A 22,446-nucleotide genomic window follows, 5' to 3' on the forward strand; every position below is an offset into this window, starting at 1 on the left:
TTCACATTAAACATGACATAATTCAAACTATGTGTTGTCATAATATAATTTAGAACACACATGTCAAACTCTGGCCCGCGGGCCAAATTTGGCCCGCGATATAATTATATTTGGCCCGCAAGATCATTTCAAAAATGTATTAGAGGTGGCCCGCCCTGCAGCGAGAGCCGATGCTGTTTTTTGGTCATGTCACCCCCACCATCCTCCCCTTTCATTGCACATCCTTCCCCATTGTAACACGAGAAATTGTAACACGAGAAGTCTGTCGATGTCATCAGCCAGCAAGCCGGTTGGAAGGCTCCCCGCACAACCAGTCACTTCTCCCACCTGTCGAGTGGAGCGGCGGATGGGCGAGTGCCTGTGATTTCCTGTCAGTGCGACGGGCATGGCAGGCTACGCACGGCCCCCGGGCAGCGCGAGCCCCGCGCGACTGGCACCGGACGGCCCTTCCACAGCGCGAGCGCACTTCTCCCGGTCGCCACGGCCTTCAGTGCTTGCACCCGCGCGGACAGCTGGTTAGGCCCTGCACGTGAAGAGAGAGATGGTGGCTGTCCGCAAAGGCTGATCGGCAGCACGCTGGGCCTGAATGGGTGGGTAAGCAGGGGTGGGCAGAGGGTGTAGGTGAGGAGTAATGGGCTGGGGAAGTTATGGTGGTGCGAGGGGCAGTTAGAGGGAGGGATGAGTAGAAGGAGGGGTGGATAGGGAAGAGGTAAAAGGGGAGGGCAGGGCGAGTAGGGGAGGGGTGATTAGAGGGTGAGAGACAGGTTGAGGGGAGAGGCAGTAGAGGGGCGTGTATAGGATGGGGTGGGTAGAGGCAGAGCGAGTGGAGTGAGGGGTGAGTAGAGGTTGGGTAAAGGACTGGTCAGGTAGAGGGATGGTGGGTCGAGGGTGAATAGAAACCGAGAGCCTGAGGAGTGAGCAGGAAATGCTGAGTCCTGATGCAGGCCAAAATGGACACAGCCTGTGAATGCTGACTACATCTCCACAGGGACCAAATAGGTTTCCCTCAGGTCAAGCAAAGGGTGAACTTGAGCTACCTACTCCTGACCTGTAACATTATCCTGCTAAAGTTATATCCTAAAGTTTAACATTACATATGTTGAAAGAAGAGAAAACATGCAGATGTTGTTGAAAAATTTCAATAAATATTTAGTTCGGCCCTCGACTTAGTCCAAGTTTTTAATTTTGGCCCTCCGTGAATTTGAGTTTGACACCCCTGATTTAGAAAATACTCAACTCTCCTCTCCGCCCCGGGTCGTCCCAGTTCCACAGCCAACTAAAACAATGTTTTTTTCTGATCTGTGACAACCTTCTACACTCTTCCACCAAACAGCCAGTTTTGGCGTCATCTGCAAACTTATCAACGGTGCTATCTTCCAAATCGTTAGTACACAAGAGGATCAGCAGAAGAGCAGGCACTGTACCCAATGAGACATCAATGTTCACACAAATCAACCTACTAGTATCTACTAGTAGCACTAGTAGATCCACTGGATTTTCCTGTACACTGGAGCTCCCGGTTAACAGGAATGCCCCAATGCACCAGAGCTTCATGTACACTGGACCAACAGTACACTGCAACTCCACATACACTGTAGATCACAATATGCTGGAACACCATGTATTCTGGAGCTTCCATACATTGACATTGCCTATACTCAGGAACTCCCAATTACAGTGGAGGTTCCAACACCAGAACCTCTCCATACACAGGAACTCCCAATTACACTAGACCTTCCTACACCAGGCCATCTCCATACATAGGAACTCCTATTACACTGGAGCTTCCTACGCCAGGTCCTTTCCACACACAGGAACTCCCAATTACACTAGACCTTCCTACACCAGGCCATCTCCATACATAGGAACTCCTATTACACTGGAGCTTCCTACGCCAGGTCCTTTCCACACACAGGAACTCCCAATTACACTAGACCTTCCTACACCAGGACACCTCCATACATAGGAGTTGTCAATTACACTGGAGCTTCCAACACCAGGACCTCTCCATGCACGGGAACTCTCAATTACATTGGAGCATCCTACACCACGTCCTCTCCATACACAGGAACACCCAATTACACTGGAACTTCCTACACCAGGACCTCCCAATACACAGGAACTCCCAATTACACTGGAGCTTCCTACATCAGGACCTCTCCATACACAGAAACTCCCAATTACACTGGAGTTTCCAACACCAGGACCTCTCCATACACAGGACCTCCCAATTAAACTGAAGTCCCTATACACAAAAAAACCTGAAACATTGGAGCTCGCTATACACAGGAACTTCCTGTACATTGGAGTGCATGACATGGAGGAATTCCTAATAATTAGGTTTGGCACAGTTTGCTGATGCAAACACGGAGGGCAATGTCTTTACAGTGATTGGGTTCAAATCCTGCAATGTCTGTAAGGAGTTTGTACATTTTCCTTGTGTCTGCGTGTGTTTTCCCCAGGAGTTCCGATGTCCTCCCACCATTCAAAATGTACTGGGGGTGTAGCTAAATTGGGTGGCACAGGATCATGGGCCAAAATTGCCTGTTATCGTGCTGGATGTCTACATTTAAAGTTTAAATTTAAACTGGAGTTACTAAACATTGGTGCTCCCTATACACAGCAGCTCAGAATACACAGGACCTGCCTATCGACATGAACTCCCTATATATGGAAACCAGCATGGTTTCTTTAAAGAGAAATCTTACGTGACAAAACTATTAGAATTCTTTGAGGAGTTGACAAGCAGGCTGGATAAGGATACAGTGTACTGGGATTTTCAGGAGGCCTTTGACAAGGTGCCACAAATGAGGCTACTTAACAAGATAAGGAAGGAGCCCATGGTAATAACAGGAAACATACTGATGGGCGGGAAGCAGAAAGTTGGAATATAGGGATCATACTTAGCTGCCAGTTGCTAGTGGTGTTCCACAGGGGTCGGTGTTGGGCCACTTCTTTTTATGATGTATATTAATGATTTGGATTATGGAATGAATAGCTTTGTGGCCACGTTTGTGGATGATATGAATGTAGTGTAGCGGAAACAGGGAGACTGCAGGAGGACTTGAACAGATCAGGAGAATGGGGGAGGGGCGTGGCATGATGGTGTAGGGAGAAGGCGTGGAAAACACTTCTAGCAGAATTAATTAATACCCAACTTTTAAATTTTTTATAAGTATTGAATGACTTTAAAATTCTTCTAGAGGTCTTAAAAGGTGGCTTCAAAAAAAATCTAGAACACAGACTGCAAAAAAAGGCTAAAAGTGAAGTTACAGTGATTGAAGAAGCTGGGCCTATCTTGAAGACTCAGCCTCCGATCCTGCTTCCTGTCCAGCCTCAACCTTCAAAGCCTCTGGAGCACGGAAGGAAACTACAGAAATGACTGTAGAACCAATGCGCATGCGCGGAACTTCGCGCATACACACTGCAGAAGTGACGGAGTCGGTGTCTGTAGATCTAACTTCTTCTATGGTTGCAGGTCAATCAAAGGCTAAGCAGAGAACTTGTTTACAATTTCAACTACTGGCAACTTCTACAGAAGAAGAGGAGGTAGGAATGGAAGAGGAAAGTCTTGTGCCACAGTCACAGGGAGAGGAATCAGAAGAGAGAGGAGACCAATATATTCAAGGGAAAATGGGTGAATATTATGTTATCCCAAAACCTCTTGATCCACAAATTTTTGAATAAAATGGATTCAATTAGTCAAAAAATTAGTGCAAATTTTGCTGGTGAAAGCAGATTTCACTACTCAATTGTGAGCTATTCGAGAAGAAATGACTAATGAAGACAGATACAGCAAAGTGTAATAAAACTGCTGATAAAATTAAAATTAAAGTCCAAAATTTTGAAGATTTTCAGGAATGTTACATGGAGGTAGAAGAATATAAAGATACAGTTAACAATATAGAAGATTCTTTTACAGCATGGGAAATTCAGAAGAAAGATTTATTGCAAAAAGATGATATGTTGGAAAACCAGAGTAGAAGAAATAAAATAAAAATTGACTTTGACGGCACTAATCCAGTACAGTTTATTTCAAAATTGGCTGACTGAAATTTTGGGACCAGAGAATTTTTCAAGTGGTTTGGAACTTGATAGAGCACATGGAGCTCTAAGGATAAAACCGTATCCGGGACAACTGCCACGCTTGATTTTGATTAAATGTTTACGTTACCAGGATAGAGAAATGATTTTGAAAATGGCAGTTCAAAAAGCAAGGGAACAACAAAGCCTTTTAATGATCCAGATGATTATGGTAGAGAATTCTTCTATGCAGATTTGAGTAAAGAAATTATCAAAAGAAGAAAAGGATTTAACCCAGCAAAGTCAGTTTTGTGGAAGAAAGGATATAGATATGCTTTTTGATATTAAACAATTCTTAAAGTTTTTTTTATAGACAATTTCTTGTTAATGAATCTGAAGCTTTGGAATTTTCTAATTCATTGCCTCATAATAAGCAGAATGGATGACAATGTTATTCATCTCAACAAATGGAAGGGGATAAAAAAAAAGCGAAGAGAGGATCTTCACCAGGAAGTTCAAGTTGAAATCGATGATGATCAAGTCAATAGAGATCTTGAAGAAGCTTCTTATACTTGACTGATTAAAAATAAATTAGATTTTTTTTCCACTTTCCTCTTCTGAGCCCTCATGTCACTAGTGGCGAGGACCACTTCTTGTAATTACGGGAGTTAGTGCTGACCAAATCAGCGCTTTGGGGGGGGAGGGGGTTTAATTTTCTTTTATTATTTTATTATTATTTGGGATTTTTTTACTTTCTATCTTTGGAGACATTATGTTTTAGTTGGCTGTGGAACTGGGACGACCCAGGGTGGAGAGAAGAGTTGAGTATTTTCTAAATTATATTATGACAACACATAGTTTGAATTATGTAATGTTTAATGTGAAGAGGCTCAATAATCCAATTAAAAGGAAGCGAGTTTTAGCTCATGTTAAGAAGTTGCTTTTTTACAGGAAACTCATCTAGCTGAGAAAGTTAAAGAGATAAATCCTTTTGCCTTTGAACATTGCATGCTTGCTTGTGTCTTTTAGTGTTTGATTGTATTTTATCTCTTGACCTGTTTATAGGATTTCCCCTGTTATGTGTATATGTGCCTACCCTGCACCCAGACCCCACCCCTTTCTTTTTTCAGGGCATTCCACCTTCATCATAGCGATGACTCCCCAGGAAACCCTCCAAACAATACGACCCATGAGGTAGAGAGCAACAGGCTTTGGACCTGTAATCCCCAATTGAACTTCACCCTCGACTCTTTCTATTGGCCCCAACTACATGGTGCTGCACGAGCGAGGCTGCCCCAAAATGAGCAGAAGAAGAGCAATCCACGGTGCTGCAACTCACCAGAGAGGTACTATGATGGATCCATGATGGCAAAGAACTGCTCTACTCATTGCTCTAATGGGCAGCCCAGAAGAACACACACTGTTCCTAGGCTCAGATAAAAAGCTATACTTTCAGTCTGTCCCCCCTGACCTTCACCCCATCAGCACTCAAACTATCCACTTTGGTAGGGATGGGAAACTGGGGAGACGTTGCCATCACCAGTGCCCACAAAGCTAGATCTGCCATCTCTGGCTTTCGAAGGGGTGGAATGTACTGCTGGCCAATCAGCAATCTCCATTAACGAAAGTCACACCCCACTGTCCACAAATCAGCCAATCAGGTGTGTGACCACCTACAAGCCTGAGAACACTGTCATTAGCTGGACCCGGTAATTGGCCCCTGCTCTGCAGAGTGGGACTTATTTAAATCTGAGTGGGCTCTTTCTCTCTCTCTCTTTTTCCTCCACGTTGCGACGCTCCTGCTCCCTGCCCAGATCATGGTCGCTACAGTGGATGCTATCCATGAGGACTGCAGGTAACAGGGCACTGTGCTCCCTAACGCCAGAGCAGAGCCACATTCCTCCCTATTCCCCGGGGTGGGAGGCTGTGAAATCCCCACAGGAAGCCCTGAAGCAAAAGCACACTTTCCCTCAGGGTCTCACACTCAGGGAATCCTCCATTCTTGCCTCCCACTGCACTGAGCCCCCTTCCTTCCATATGGAGTCCCACAGTCTGGGTGAGAGTCAGCATGAGGGTTTGAGTGTGTGTTTTTTCAACTGGTTATCTAATAAAGATCATTGGTGATCTGAGTCTTGGAGCATGCTTTCTGCTATACTCCACAAACCCTTCCGTACAATACACATATACACAAAAGCAGCCTGTATATGGGTGTTCCCTGTACCCAGGAGCTCCCTGTACCCAGGAGCTCCCTGTACCCAGGAGCTCCCTGTACCCAGGAGCTCCCTGTACCCAGGAGCTCCCTGTACCCAGGAGCTCCCTGTACCCAGGAGCTCCCTGTACCCAGGAGCTCCCTGTACCCAGGAGCTCCCTGTACCCAGGAGCTCCCTGTACCCAGGAACTCCCTGTACCCGGGTCCTGCCTGCACACGGGTCCTGCCTGCACACGGGTACTCACTGCACACTAGAACTCCATACATATATGAACTTCCCATACGCTGCAAATGTCCATATGCAGGAACTCTCTGTGAACAGGAACTCCCTGATCACAGGAGCTCTTGATACACTGGAGCTGCCTATACACTGTAACTCCCTGTACACAGGAAGTTTGTATTCAATGGAGCTCCCAATAGAATGGAGATCCCTGTATACCGGAACTCCCAATAAACTTGAGCATCCTGTACTCTGGAGCTCTCTACATACAGGAAGAACATGGAACATGACGCACGATGTTGAGCCAACCTACAAAAATAAAACTAAACCCTCACTACCTCATAACCCTCTATAATCTTTCATCCATGTGCCTATAAAAGAGTCTTTTAAATGCCCCTATTGCTCCAGCCTCCACCACCATCCCTAGCAATGCATTCAAGGCAGCCACAACTCCCTCTGTAAAAAACATCCCTGATGACTCCCTTAAACTTTCCTGACTTCACTTTGTACAGGTGTCCTGGTGTTATCCTGGGGAAAAGTTGCTGGCTGTCAATCTTATCTATGCCCCTCATAATCCTGTAGATCTCTATTAAGTCACTTCCTGTTCTTCTTCACTCTGTAAAGTCCCAGCTCTGCTAACCTTGCCTTATCAGTCTTATTTTCCAATCCAGACAATATCCTTGTAAATCTCTGCACCCTCGCCATAGCTTCCACATCCTTCCTACAGTGGTAACCGGAACTGAACGCAACATTCTAAATGTGGTCTCACCAGAAATTTACAGAGCAGCATGGTTAATATAGATAGCGGTTAGTGCAATACTATTACAGCGTAAGCAACCCGGGTTCGAATACCATGCTGTCTGTTTGTTCTCCCCATGCCTGCATGGGATTCCTCCAGGTGCTCTGGTTTCCTCCCACGCTTCAAAATGTATGAGGGTTGTATGTTAATTGGGGTATTTGGGAGGAACAGGCTCATGGGCTGGTTGGGCCTGTTACCATATTGTATGTTTAAATTTTAAAAATGTAATAATTAAATTTTGTGGACCAATTTTTTAGTGTAAAATTTAGGGGGTCGATTATTACATGCATACTACTTTTGACCGCGGTCAGTACCTGTATAGTTCGGGGCATTTGGAGTTCGTATGGACAAGCGACTATGAGGTCAGACGGGCAGGTGTCTGGGATGTAGATGGGTGGCAGCTGGGGCAAGAGTCGGCAGCCAAGCATTGGGAGCTCAGATGAGTAGGCAGCCGGGGCAAGAGACGACGGCTGGGATATCGGGAGCACAAATGGGCAGGCCAAAAATAGGGGCATCAGTGTTTAAAAATATTGACTATTACAATAAATGTACAAATAAAAATGTAATTAACATTAGCTCATGCCTCCTGAACTCAATCCCTGACTAATGAAGCCCAGCATATCTTTGTCCAGGGGTGACCAAACTATGGGTCCAGACCAACTGCCTATTTTTAAGTCCTCATGTTCCTTCTTTTCGTGTTTATTTTAATTCATAGGGATTTTTAAAATATATGGTGTGGGTTTCTATCCATCCCATTGCTGCCACCATGTACCATCGGAGGACTTAATAAACACTCAGAGAAACTTGTAAGTTTACAGCACAAACTTTTACTTACATCAGTACTGGTCAGGCTGCTTGTCATGTATGAATACACTGTCGCACTGATTATCTCACCACTCAGTGTGATGCGGCTCTTACAGTCTTGCAGTGTTCATGCTCCAGCATAAAATAGTCCACTGTATTCTGTGAAAACTGTGTACAGGAACACCCTATTCACATGTACTCCTTACATACATGAAATCCCCCAACTCTACAGCTCCTTAAACACTGGTGCTTGCTATACAGGTAGTCCCTGAATTATGACTGTGTTCCTTTCTGACTAACCAGTCTTATCTTGAAAAGGACACAAGTCAGAAATTCACTGCATCTGTTTTATTGTTTGTCCATTTCCCTAATGTAAAGCCATTTGCAAGCGTAGGCGTCAGTATAAATAACTGTTCCATTCAGGATAGGGTTCACATTAGTCTGAGGTTATTCCTTTCCAATGACCAAACATAATCTCCACAACTGTCGCCATTCCCAACACCTCCCCACTGCTGCCACCAGACCCCAACCATCCAGACATTTTACAGGTCCCCGGTCCTGCCCGGGAGCAGTGGTTTCTGCACAAAGCACACTTGGACAAGCCAGGTGACTTCTTCAATATGGACAGCACCACACCTGATGTTGAGAATGGAGTTGCCATCACTTACTCTGGCTGCAGCTGATGCTGAAAACTTTGACCCAGCTCTGTTTGGGATCTTCCCAGCCAGAAGCAAATGTCTTTTTATTGTTATTGTAATTACTCTGAGGTTATTCCTTCCCAATGGCCAAGTGTAATTTTTATATTTACATACCAGCATAATTTTTTCTTTATTTAAAAAATTATATATATATATATACAGTATTTTTTTTGGTCGTGTATAGGGATAGTCGTAGGTCAGATAGGTCTTACGTTAGGGACCTGTACACAGGAGCACACCATATACTGATGCTCCCTACACACTGGAGCTCTCCATACATAGGAACTCCCTGTACACAAAAACTCCCTGTAAAAGGAGCTCCATATACACAGGAGATGCTCATTGACTGGAACTCCCTATACACTGAAGCCCCCTATACAAAGGAACTCCCTATATACTGGACCTCACTCAAGAGCTGCCTATACACTGGACCTCTGTGTACACAGGAATTGCCTATAGAGAGGAACTCACCCATACACAGCAATTGGCTATCAACAGAAACTCCAAATGCTCACTGTACACAGGAGTTGCCACTATACAGTAATCCCTATACACTGGAGCTCCCTGTACACTGAAACACCATGTGAATTGAATCTCCCAGTACCCTGTAAATCCTTATGCAATGCAACTCACTATACACTGGATTTCCCCATATACAGGAACTCTCTGTAAATTGGAGCTCACTATAAACAGGGACTCCCTTTACAAGAAGCTTCATACACACAGGATCTGCTTTTCCACTGGAGCTCCCTATACACCAGAACTGCCTGTAGAAAAGAGGTTCCTCTACATTGGAACTGCTTATACCCAAGCATTCCTTATTCACTGGTCACCCCTAAACATTGGTGCTCACTATACACAGGAGCTCCCTTGACAATTGAAGATCCTAACACACTGGTGCTCCCTGTACAGAGGAGGATCCAGTATCCTGGAGCTCCCTGTACACAGGAACTCCCTATATATGGGAGCTCCCTGTACAGTGGATTTCCCTACACACTAGAAACCCAAAGTTCCTCAACATGATTATCCAACTGCACGAAAACCAACAAGGTCGGGTCAGATACAGCAATGAGCTCTCTGAACCCTTCTCCATTAACAATGGCGTGAAGCAAGGCTGTGTTCTCGCACCAACCCTCTTTTCAATCTTCTTCAGCATGATGCTGAACCAAGCCATGAAAGACCCCAACAATGAAGACGCTGTTTACATCCGGTACCGCACGGATGGCAGTCTCTTCAATCTGAGGCGCCTGCAAGCTCACACCAAGACACAAGAGAAACTTGTCCGTGAACTACTCTTTGCAGATGATGCCGCTTTAGTTGCCCATTCAGAGCCAGCTCTTCAGCGCTTGACGTCCTGCTTTGCGGAAACTGCCAAAATGTTTGGCCTGGAAGTCAGCCTGAAGAAAACTGAGGTCCTCCATCAGCCAGCTCCTCACCATGACTACCAGCCCCCCCACATCTCCATCGGGCACACAAAACTCAAAACGGTCAACCAGTTTACCTATCTCGGCTGCACCATTTCATCAGATGCAAGGATCGACAATGAGATAGACAACAGACTCGCCAAGGCAAATAGCGCCTATGGAAGACTACACAAAAGAGTCTGGAAAAACAACCAACTGAAAAACCTCACAAAGATAAGCGTATACAGAGCCGTTGTCATACCCACACTCCTGTTCGGCTCCGAATCATGGGTCCTCTACCGGCACCACCTACGGCTCCTAGAACGCTTCCACCAGCGTTGTCTCCGCTCCATCCTCAACATCCATTGGAGCGCTCACACCCCTAACGTCGAGGTACTCGAGATGGCAGAGGTCGACAGCATCGAGTCCACGCTGCTGAAGATCCAGCTGCGCTGGATGGGTCACGTCTCCAGAATGGAGGACCATCGCCTTCCCAAGATCGTATTATATGGCGAGCTCTCCACTGGCCACCGTGACAGAGGTGCACCAAAGAAAAGGTACAAGGACTGCCTAAAGAAATCTCTTGGTGCCTGCCACATTGACCACCGCCAGTGGGCTGATAACGCCTCAAACCGTGCATCTTGGCGCCTCACAGTTTGGCGGGCAGCAGCCTCCTTTGAAGAAGACCGCAGAGCCTACCTCACTGACAAAAGGCAAAGGAGGAAAAACCCAACACCCAACCCCAACCAACCAATTTTCCCTTGCAACCGCTGCAATCGTGTCTGCCTGTCCCGCATCGGACTGGTCAGCCACAAACGAGCCTGCAGCTGACGTGGACTTTTTACCCCCTCCATAAATCTTCGTCCGCGAAGCCAAGCCAAAGAAGAGAAACCCTATACACAGGAATGCCTGATACACTGGAGCTGGCTATTGACAGGAACAGCCAATGCACTGGTGCTCACTATACATAGAAGCTGCCGACATACAGGAACTCATTATTCATTGAAGTTCTTTGCACAATGGAGTTCCCAGTACACTGGACCTTCCTGTACACTGTAACTGCATGTACAAAGGAGGAGATACCATAAACAAAAATTTGCTGTACATCATAACTCTCCATACACTGGATTGCTCCATAAACACAAAATTCCAATACAATGGAGCTCCCTAGACACAGGAATTTTCTGTACAAGTAACTCCGATAGCTCAGTGGTAGAGCTTCTTTACAGTGGTCAAAGTTAAATAATTTCATGTATGTTACATTTTAAATATAGTATCTCATGACAAAAATGGAACCTTTTACTGAGCTTCCTGTGCACAGGAACACCATGACTACTGGAGCTCACTATATACAGGAGCTTCCTATACATACACAGGAGCATCCTATTGACATGAACTCCCTGTACATAGGAACTCCAAATACAGGAGTTCCCTGTACACTCAATCTCCTTATACATAGGAAACACCAAAGCATTGGGCTCACCATACACTGGAGCTCCCTGCACACAGGAGTTCCCTCTGTACTGATGTTCCTTATGCACAGGAACTGACTAGACAAAGAGATTCCCATACACTGAAACTGCCTATACACTGCTGCTCACTATACACTGGTGCTCCCTATACACAGCAGCTCCCACCACACTGGCATCCCTATGCACTGGTGCTCCCTGACCAAAGGAATTCCCTGTGCACAGCAGCTCCATATACACTGAAGTATACTGTATTTCTCCCCCCCACCCCCAACCGCCCAACACAAGGACTCCCTCTACACTGGTCCTCTCTATACACTGGAGCTTCCTGGACACTGAGCAATGAGCTCCCTAGAAAATGGAGCTCAACAAACACAGGAGCTGCTAATACACTCCCTTTACATCGGACCTCGCTATGCACAGGAACTTGCTACACACTGGAGCTCCCTTTACACTGGAGCTCACAGTATACAGGAACTCCATAGGATGCCACAGGGGCTCTGTGGTTAGTAAGCGATTACTTAAGATGGTACGAGAGTTGAAAAAAAGGTTGAAAACAACTGCTCTATACACTGGTGCTCTCTATATGTAGAAACTCCCTGTACACTGGAGCTCCCTATGCACACTGAAACTCCAAACACACTGGATCATCCCATACACAGGACCTCCCTGTACACACTAACCTAGTCCCAGTACATGGCAGGGTGGGGGGGGGGGGGAGCAGGTAGTGGTCACAGCATCCAAGTACATACACGTCACTGTGTCCTAGTACAGACACAGAGTCCCTGCATACAGTGGTCACAGTGTCCTTGTACATTCGGGTTAAAGTGTCCCTGTATACATGCATCACAGTGACTCTGTACACAAGAATGCTAATATCCCAGTACACACAGGTCCCGGTGTCCAATGCACACAAGGCTACCTGTGTCCCTGTACAGAAGGGTTGCAATTTCCCTATATGAACAGATCACAGTGTTCCTGTAGACACAAGTCAAAGTGGTATTATGCATACGTGCCACAGTGTTCCTCTACACAGGGTGGCCCACTTTCCTTCAACACACAGATTCCCAGTTTCCCAAAACACACAGATCAAAGTGTCCCTCTACACACAGTGTTCCTGTACACACAGGTCACTCTGTTCTTCTACACAGGAATCCCAGTGTCCCAGGGCACACTGCACTTGTGGGTGGGATTGTGCTAGGTGCCCATCCTCGGTGCTGCATGCTGGGAAGTGTATGGCAGTATTTCCACACCCTGGTCCTCCCAGCTCCCACACTTTCCCTCCAACACCCTTCCTAGACAGAGGCAGTTGCTTAGTGCTGGTTGCCATGGCGCTGACTCTCATCCCCTTGGCCTTAACTGTGCAATCAGGAAAACAGGAACTGTGGCAACTGTACTGCCAACCACTGCCCAACCTTGAGCACAGCCTGTGACTAGCTCTCCTTGATGTGTTATCCTAGCAGGCAGCCTATGTTTACAGAAAAAAGCAATGACATCTGCCAGCGAACTCTGGAGAATTAACCAAGCTGATTGTTAACATCTCCTGCATGGAGATTGACGGACATTTCCTTCGAACAACCATGTTGCAGAATGCTTCCATTGCATCTAGCCTGGGATCCAAACTCCCAGCACAGGATGTGTTCAGAATAAAAATGCCTGTGTCTCACAACTGGTTGAATATTCCAACAAGTGAATAAAATTAAACTTAGCAGGGACCTGTGTTGATTCAGTACCAAGCCAAGATTCTCATTGCTGTCAACAAATCTGAGAACATTTATCTCTGCCACAAATAAATCTTTAAAAAATTTTAATAATACAGCATGGTAGAAGGCCCTTCAGGCATCTGAAATCTAAGCCAATTAACACCTGAACCCTGGACGATGGAGGTCATTGCTTCCTCTCTGTAAACAGTTGATGTGTATGAAATTTAGTGACTCATTCAGAAAGTCATGGGGCATGGGATCTGTGGAACCTTGGCTGTGTGGATTCAGAATTGGCTTGTCTACAGAATGCAGGTGATAGATATAAATAGGATGTATTCTGCATGAAGGTCAGTGACCAGTGGAGTTCTGAGTGATCTGTTCTGGGACGCCTGCTCCTTGTGATATATCTCAATGACTTGGATGAGGAAGTGGAAGGATGGGTCAGTAAGTTTGCAGATGACATAAAGATTAGATGTGTTGTTGGTAGAGTAGAGGGTTATCATAGGTTACAACAGGATGTAAGCAGGTTACAGAAAAGTGGACGATGGAGTTCAATCTGGATAAGTCTAAAGTGATGATTTTTTTTGGAAGATTGAACTTGACAGAATATGTGCTAATGACACGATTCTTAATGTAGAGCAATAGAGAGATTTTATTTTTCTAAAAAACAGGTCCTTTCAGCTCATGAGCCCATGCTACCCAATTACAACCCCCAGTACATCTTGATTGGTGGGAGGGAACAGCAGTCTGCTAACCACTATGCTGACCATGATCTTGGATCCAGGTCCACAGATCCTGAAAATTGTCACACATTGATAGGGTATGTTGTATGGGATGTTAGCCTTCCTTAGTTGGGGCCTATGAAGTAATACTGCAGCTCTAAAAAACTCTGGATAAACCACACTTGGAATATTGCATTCAGTGCTGGCCACCTCATTACAGGAAGGATGGAGATGCTTTGGAGATGGTGTAGAGGAGGCTTTCCAGGATGCTGCTTGGACTGGAAAATGTCTTAATGAAGCAACATTGACAGAGGGCTTTTTTTATTTGAGGCGCTAAGGTTGAGAGGTGACTTGATGGAGTTATGTGGATAAAAATTTGCAACAGGAGATTAAAAAAAGGCACGTCAGAAGAGCAATGTTATGGTAGTCATGGGGGATTTTAACATGCAAGCAGATTGGGAAAACCAGGTTGCGACTGGATCTCAAGAGCTTTTGTAGTATAGAAAAAAAATCTAATTAGTTGTAAATTTCCTACTCACTGCTGCACGTACTGTGTGGAACTGCAGTCGAAGTGATTAATATCACTGTCACAAGTTCCCTGCATCACTTGATCTCTATTGCCCAATCAGCTTCCTGTTGCTCTGAGCTTTTCAAATCCAATTGCCTGAGTCATCTGACTCCAATTGCCAGGTGCAGGCTTCAGATAAAATCCCTGTTGCAGTCTGCTACAATAGAATACCAATGAGATGGCTTTTAAGAGTAACACTGATGAGCACACAAGAAGATTGCCTGTATCGGATATTGTCATGCACCTAAGGTGGTGAGAGAGCTTAAAGGAACCATTAGGATGAAGTTGTGGTGAGGAAAGCAAATTCATTTCAAGAGGAATGGGGGGGGGGAGTCACGTGATGGAGTAGTGGCTGGTTGATTGGAACCTGCCCTCTCCAGAGAAAAGAAAAAAGTGTGAAAAAACTTTTCACAATAAACATAAAATACTGGAAGAGAAAGATAAAGTTACAGAGAAGAGTCAGAAGATGGCACCCAAAAGAGAAAAAGTAAGAATAACAGAGAAAAAGGAAGAAGGAAAATCATTGGAGAAGAAAGAAGAAAGCCTTACCTGAACATCAGAGCAGAGAGCCACTGTGGAGAGGAGCGGCCGATCTCCGATGTTGGTGATCCCCAGAGGAGTGGTGTCCTCCCGACAGACAGACTTCAAAAATGGCTCTCAAAGCCAAGAAGAGTTGCGCATGCGCAGTGCACAAGTAAAATAAAAGGTTAACGCCGGCTGGAGGGGTCCTCAGCTGAGGAGCGGCCAGCTGAGAGACGCCCAGTATTGGGGTGTTCGGCTGGGGGAAGTAATCAAGAAAGAAGAAGAGTGGTGAGAAAGAGAATGAAGGGCTGGAAGAGGGCGACCCGGCAGGGGGAAGACCTACAGCGGGGCGCCCCGGCAGCGGGGCGGCCCAACAATGGGTCGACCTGAAGCGGGAGGCCCAACAGCAGGAGACACAACAGCTGGGAGCGCAGCAAGGATACAGCAGCTCACCAGAGAAGGATGAAGATACACAGAGATACAGAGAAGAGAAGATGACATAGACATTGATACAGACACAGAAGAAGAGGAGGAAGAAGACCAAGAATTTCAAAGAAAAAGGTAAAATAGAAGGACAAAATTTAGATAAAGCCTTTTTTGAAGAACAAATTAGGTCATTAATAGACTGGCTATCATTAGAATTTAGTTCAATCAAAAGAAAAATGAAAAGAGCTGAAGATAGAATGCAAAGTTTAGAGTTGGTCATGACTGAAATAAGGAAAAGAGTAGAAAATGTGGAGGAACGAGAAGCTGCTGTAGAAATGGAGGTAAATTATTTAAGAGAGAAGTTGGAAGAGAATGAAAAAAAATTAAAGAGACAAGATTTATTGTCACAAAAAATTGACATATTGGAAAACTACAGTAGGTGAAACAACATAAAAATAGTGGGCCTGAAAGAAGGCAAAGAAGGGTCAGATATGAAGCTGCTGGGAATGACAGATTCACATAAAGAAATAGAAATCCAAAGGGCGGATAGAGCACTAGTACTGAAACCGCCACCACGTCAGAAACTGAGATCCATCCATATTGGTAAAACTTCTAAGATATACAAGAGAAAACATACTGGAGCAGGCAAGAAAGAAGGTTAGAGAAGACAATAAGCTGTTGGAATATAAGGGACAATTTTTTTTTATCCGGACATAAGCCTCAAACTTTTAAAGAAGTGGAAGGAATTCAATACGGCGAAAACAATCTTCTGGAAGAAAGGATATAACTTTATATTAAGACATCCAGCAGTACTCAAAGTATTTATTTTGGGGAACGGAATAGTCTGTTCTCAGACCAAAAGAAAGCCCAAGAATCTGCTGAAAATTTGCAGGACAGGAGAAGAGAGGAGGAGGAGTGACAAGAAGGATGACCAGCAAGAAAATATACAAAAATTTGTAAAAATATAAAGTAAAGATAACGTATATATAAAGATTTAAAGATGGATAAGAGAAGGGAAAAAAAAAGAGAGCATAAAAGAAAAAATAGGAAAATAGTGTTCTCTGGGGGGGGGGAGGCTGGGGGTGGGAGAATAATGGTCACTGCGAAATCGGTTGACACTTGCGAGTAAGTTCACATACCGAATAGAAAGGGGAGTTGTGGTTGCCATCAAGGGACAAGGGGCAATTCAAGGAGGGGAGGTTCATTTGGGGTTAAAGGGTTATTGCTTGTGGGGATTGTTGGGGTATTTCATGCCTTAAGTGCATTGTCATATTTTGAGATTAAAAAGGAGAACTTAAAAAACAGTAATGGAAAAAAGGGGATGGAGGTGGAGAAGTAAAAATAAAGATATAAGATGGCCACGTTGGACTATATGACTATAAACATTAACAGAATATATAACCAAGTTTAAGTGTATCCCATTGGAAAAAAAAAAATCACACATAATTTAAAAGACAAAGTTACAATGTTTGAAAAAACCTGGGAACCATTTATGGAACATAACAGAAAGAGCAGGCCTCGGACCACCACCACCTAAAATGATAAGAAGATAAAACACGATCAGATTTATTGTGAATAAGTAGATGATACGTCTTTTTTGTTTGTATTCCTTTTGTATAAAGATATTGTTTTATTGTATTTTATATGTTCAATATTTACTGTTTTTGAAAGGGGGTCGGAAGGGAAGGATGGGGGGAAAAAAAGAGAAAAAGTCACTGTGAATATTTAAAGAGATGCATCTGTAAATATATTGGTTGATATGGTTCATAGGGCGATAAATAAAGAATTACAAAACAAAAGGAGTAGAAGGGCAGGGATATGATGTTGAGGCTTTATTAACCACTGATGAGACCCCACTGGGAGTATTGTGAGTAGTTTTAGGTTCCTCATTGCAGAGGGTTCAAAGGAGGTTCACTAGATGATTTGAGAATGAAAGGTTTCTATGAGGAGCATTTGACAGCATTTGGCCTGAATTTATTGGAATGAAGGAGAATGAGGGAAGATCTCATTAAAACATTTCAAATGTTGAAAGACATGGTGTACAAAGATTGTATAACATGTGGGAGAATTTAGGGCAAGAGGGCACAACTTCAGGACAGACAGGTCAGAGTTGAGAAGAAATGTCCTCAGCCAGAGGGTGGTAAACCTGTGGAATGTACTGGCAGATGATTATAAACTTGAACTCGCTATCACAGACAGTTGCAGAGCCTAAGTCAATGGGTAGGTTTAACATGGAGGTTGAAGGATTCAATTAGGAAGAGCATCAAAGGCTACAGGAGAATTAGGTCAAGTGGGGAAAAATCCATCAGCCATGATTTGAACTGTGCAGCAGACTCGATGGACTGAATGGCCTAAATCTGCTCTTACATCTTGTGTTCTTGAGGTATTATTCCTGAAGATGAGAGGGATTGAGGGTCATGGGTGGATAAAGTGGAGCTGAGTCCATGGCCAGATCATCTGTGAATGGGGAGCAGGCCATGTGAGCAAGATGGCCGACTCTTGCTCCTGCTTCACCAAACCACTTTAGAAAACAGGCTTCAACAGCTGTTTGTCTCCCTCATCTTTTTCCCATGGCTCCACACTTACCCTTCCCAGGATTGCTGCATCTCGGTGAGATCAAAAAGAGGGGATGATGAATTTGACAAGAGGCAGGAAGGTTCCTGAAACAATCCTGGCTCCTCAGGACATAGACCTCCAAAAAATGGCTCTGGAGCATGGAATTGTGGTTGAATTTCAATTCTTCAATGAGAGTTCATCAGGATAGAGCTGAGTAGCCCCTTCCCTCTCCCTGCCACGTCCAAGGCAACAGAAGAGACAATCAGTGGCCACTGGGCAAGTTGTGGCAGTGAATGAACCTGCTCCCCCCATAGCCACACCCCCAGACCATAGGTTCTGCAGAGGGAAGCTCATCCCTGAGAGGGCAGCTCTCCAACACCCTCCCCGCCAAGGGAGCCGATCCTGGTGACCCCAGGGATAGTCTGTGATGTGAATCTGAGGTCCTTCAGCTTGAAGTCCCAGTTTCTTGAGCATCCACCTTCTTCTCCCACCCAACTCCTCTCTCTCCACTCCTCCAGCTTACTGACTTACTTTTCCCCTCACCTCTTCCTCCATCACCTCCTTCTTCCTCATCCCCCTCACCTGCCTCACCCCTTTCCTCAGCCACTCTCACTCCCCAATCTTTCTCACTAGTGCAAGGAGTCTGAATTCTCTTGGGCAACAGTCCCCCAGAATTTCTCAATACTGAAAGAGACGTTGGCAATCTGCAGCCTTTGACGGGAGAGTGCAAGAAGGGTTTGTAACACACTGATCTGCTGACATGCATCATGTCACTCACCATTTTTGCAGCCATAGCCCTGGTCTGACATTTGAACTGTCGTGTACTCCAGAGTGTCACTGGTTTAACACTGAGCTCTCTCTAATGACACACCACAGAGTGAGTGCATCACAAACACATCAGCTAAAGCCAAGACAAAAGGAAGCACACGTCCACCAGAGGTAAACGAGAAAGTCTGCAGATGCAGGGGTCAAGTGCAAGAACTTAGCAGATCATGCAGTATCCACAGGAATTAAAGGGGAACCAACATTTCGGGCCTGGGCCTTTCATCCAGAGTTATCCTTGATTACCTCCATTCGCCTGCTCCACTACCAACTCTCTTCAAGGGCCCAGGCATGTCAGCAGATCACTCTGAAGAAGTTCTCCTCTCCTGACCAAGGGCCCAGGCCTGAAATGTTGACGGCCTTTTTATTTTCCAAAGATTCTGTGTGACCTTGCTAAGTCTCTCCAGCCCTTTTGCCCATGGCACAAGGCTGCCACTTGTGTTTTGCCTTTCAATGTTTTGCAATTCTGAAAGACCCTGATTATCCACTGTAAAGGTGCTCGATATTGGTCAGCCCATACTTGGAGAATATTGTACTTCTTATCCAGAGGATTATCCAACAGGTCGGAAACTAGTCCAATGCATGCACCTGGAGGGACATCTGACCAGCAAGGCAGTAGAAAGATCGAAAGTCATCTCCCCATGTCAATCAAGGTTAGATGCACCCACAGGTGAACTGCCATGCAGCCCACCATGTAGTGCAAATCACTCTCTTATTTGTTCACTTGAGACATCCCTAGGCTCCACTGCAGGTGTGGGCCGCGGGCATTGCCAAAAGCCCAACTGTGAGGTGCCCAATCCAGGTTGTGAGCCGTGGGTGACGGTGGAGAACCAGGTGAAAGGAGAACGCTGGTACAGGGTGGGGGCTTATTGTGGTATTTACCCAGGGAAGACTGTCATGTCTCACTCATTGTAGATTGTAACCAGATTTGTCCCTTTTAGTTACTCAGTGTGCCATGCCTGCTAGTGAGTGAGGGGTGATAGGTTGTGTTTGTTTAACCCTCGTTTCACAATCGAGAGTTGCGATTATCCATGATTTTTCTGGAGGTGCAATCATCAATGATTAACCAGTGTCTGATGTGTCATGTGTGTCTGTGTTCTCTGCTGTGACTTCCCCACAAGTGGGAAAAAAAGTCCACTGATTTCTACTAACACATGTCCAGGACTTTTTACTCTGGAAAAACTCCTTTTATATACATAAAAATACATAACATGTTTTGGGCTTGAGCCCTTCACCTTGATAAGGCAATGATCAAGTCCGAAATGTCATTTATGTATTTTTATCCTTACAATATAAAGGACACTGTTTGACCAGCGGCCTTTATCCAAATTTGTGTGTGAGAGAGAGAAAGAGAGAGAGAGAGAGAGAGAGACAGAGAGAAGATGAGAAGCAGAGATAGATAGGATGGATCATCAGGGAAAGGGTGTCTAACCCAGAGTGCAGAGTGCAAAGGTGACAGAGGAAAGGTTGAAGGGATTGGACAATTGAGAGAGCATTAGGTGCATGGAAGGAGCTATGAGGGGATGTAGGTTTAATTGCTACATTCCATGGATACAAAAGAGATACAGGTGTGGTGGATTGTACCGATTAGTTCTCAAACCGTTGTTCTGAGGTTCGGGCTCTCTGTAGCAGAATGGCAGCAAGAGGCTGGGCATTTCTTTTCCTCTCTCTGAATCAGCATGTCGGCTCACGCGTTCAACCGAGGGTAGCCACATCTGAACTGTTGAATTATTGAACTTGATGATTGGACCAAATTGTTAAACAATTAAACTCAGTATTTGTACAACTGTACCGTACAAATGACTGCAGTGGTGACCCTGAAAATCCACACAAGCCCGCTCAACTTCAACACCTGCCATTTCAAGTGGACCTTTACCATCACCAACGTCACACAAGCACTGCTGGGCACTGACATCCTCTGGATACACTCCCTGCAGGTCGATTTGAAAGGACAACATCTCGTCAATTCCAAGACTTTTGAATTGATTGCCTGGAGCCATGCCGAATTGATTGCACCCCACCTCGGCTCAGTGAACTTCTTCGATAACGAGTATGCCAGGATCCTAGCTGATTCCCCAGTCCACAACAGCCAGCCTGATGCATGGGTGCAGCACCATATCCCCACCAGCAGACTGCCACTCCATGCATAGGCACATAATTCAGTGAGTTGGGAGCAAGATGCCTGATACAAGGAGTAGGCAATGACTGGAGGAGCTGGCTAACACTCTACCTAACACTCAGCATCTAGGTCAAGAGGTGAGGTTCGACTACTCTCCACCACACATGAATGGATCAGTCAGGGAGAGAGCACGAACTTCCTCGGTTTGCCTATCCTGGCCCCACAACATAAGGATGGTGCTGTTCTGGTCAGGCACACTGGCCTCTACCTTTCTGAGGCAAGACAACAGCTCTGAGACACCTTCTCTTACTTACCCCTTCAGCAGCACCCCACCCCATCAAGCCACCATCTCATGCACCATCTCTAACCTCATTGCCTTTGCTCTCCTCCCTCCCAGCACTTCCAATCCCTGCATTGTTTGATTCTACCTCCTACCCAAGATGCACAAATCCAATTATCCAGGTGGACCTATTGTTTCCGCCTGCTCCACCGAACCAGCATCATCTTACCTCGTCCCCATCTTTTCTCTGTGGTCCAGTTCCTCCCTACCTACATCCATGCCCTCAATCTCTTCAATAATTTTGAATTCCCTGAACATGACAGCCTCATTTTCACTATGGGCGTCCAATCTTTCCACACCTCTGCCTCCCATATATTGGGTCTCTGTGGGGAAGAGGCAGGGTACCATGGTTCAGGTGCATTGTGCGTGGCCAGGGGTGAGGGTACTACGAAAATCCCAATGAACAACCAAACCACCTGAGAGACTTAATTTGTGACATTCTTTTAAAAACAAGGGGTGAATGTGGAAAACCACTGTCGCATATATTTGTCTGGTTGGGCACACCCATTGGCTGGCTGTATTTGTGGCCCCTCGCACAGGCTCCTGGATAAAGGGGACTGTTTCACAGCAGGACAGTCGAGCAGGATGGATGTGCCTTTGTTCTTTAGCGAATAAAAGTGAGTAATTGATGGTGCATCAGCATTGAAACCTCTCACAGGCCAGGGCCTTCCTTTTCCTGATTTATAATATTCTTTACCATGATAAAACGTCTCCCCTTTGCCTCTACCAGGAGGAATAGGCCCCCTCAAAATCATAGGCCTATGCAACTGGCCCATCTTCCACCCACCACCATCCTGGCTCCCCCTCCATTATGGCTCCCATTTCCCCCCTAGCTCCACCTCCCCCCTCCATTCTGGATTCTCTCTGCCCCCCTTGTTCTCACTCCGCCCCCCATTCAGGCCTACCTTAAGCCCACCACTCGCACACCGAACTCCATTGACGTGGACTGAAGTCCTGCTCCCCCATTCGCGCCAGAGTGACACGCCTGCGTGGAGCTGCTCCCAACACTCAACTGTCCGGGTCCATGCGCATGCGCCTATCGG

General features: G+C 45.5%; 1 protein-coding gene across 7 annotated transcripts in view; it reads right to left on the reverse strand.

The window, feature by feature from the left end:
- necab2 (N-terminal EF-hand calcium binding protein 2) overlaps positions 1-22,446 on the reverse strand; it is a 73,344-nt gene that overhangs the window by 47,478 nt on the left and 3,420 nt on the right. For 5 of the 7 annotated variants that reach the window (XM_069900932.1, XM_069900931.1, XM_069900938.1 and 2 more), the window contains exon 3: positions 17,031-17,099. The exons of 1 other annotated variant lie outside the window; for it this stretch is intronic. In XM_069900932.1, coding sequence (XP_069757033.1) covers positions 17,031-17,099 — 69 coding nt within the window. The remainder of the gene's footprint in view (positions 1-17,030; positions 17,100-22,446) is intronic. One more of the 7 variants, XM_069900933.1, reaches the window with a different exon arrangement.

The sequence above is a fragment of the Narcine bancroftii genome, chromosome 10 (genome assembly GCF_036971445.1).
Source record: "Narcine bancroftii isolate sNarBan1 chromosome 10, sNarBan1.hap1, whole genome shotgun sequence".
Classification (NCBI taxonomy): domain Eukaryota; kingdom Metazoa; phylum Chordata; class Chondrichthyes; order Torpediniformes; family Narcinidae; genus Narcine; species Narcine bancroftii.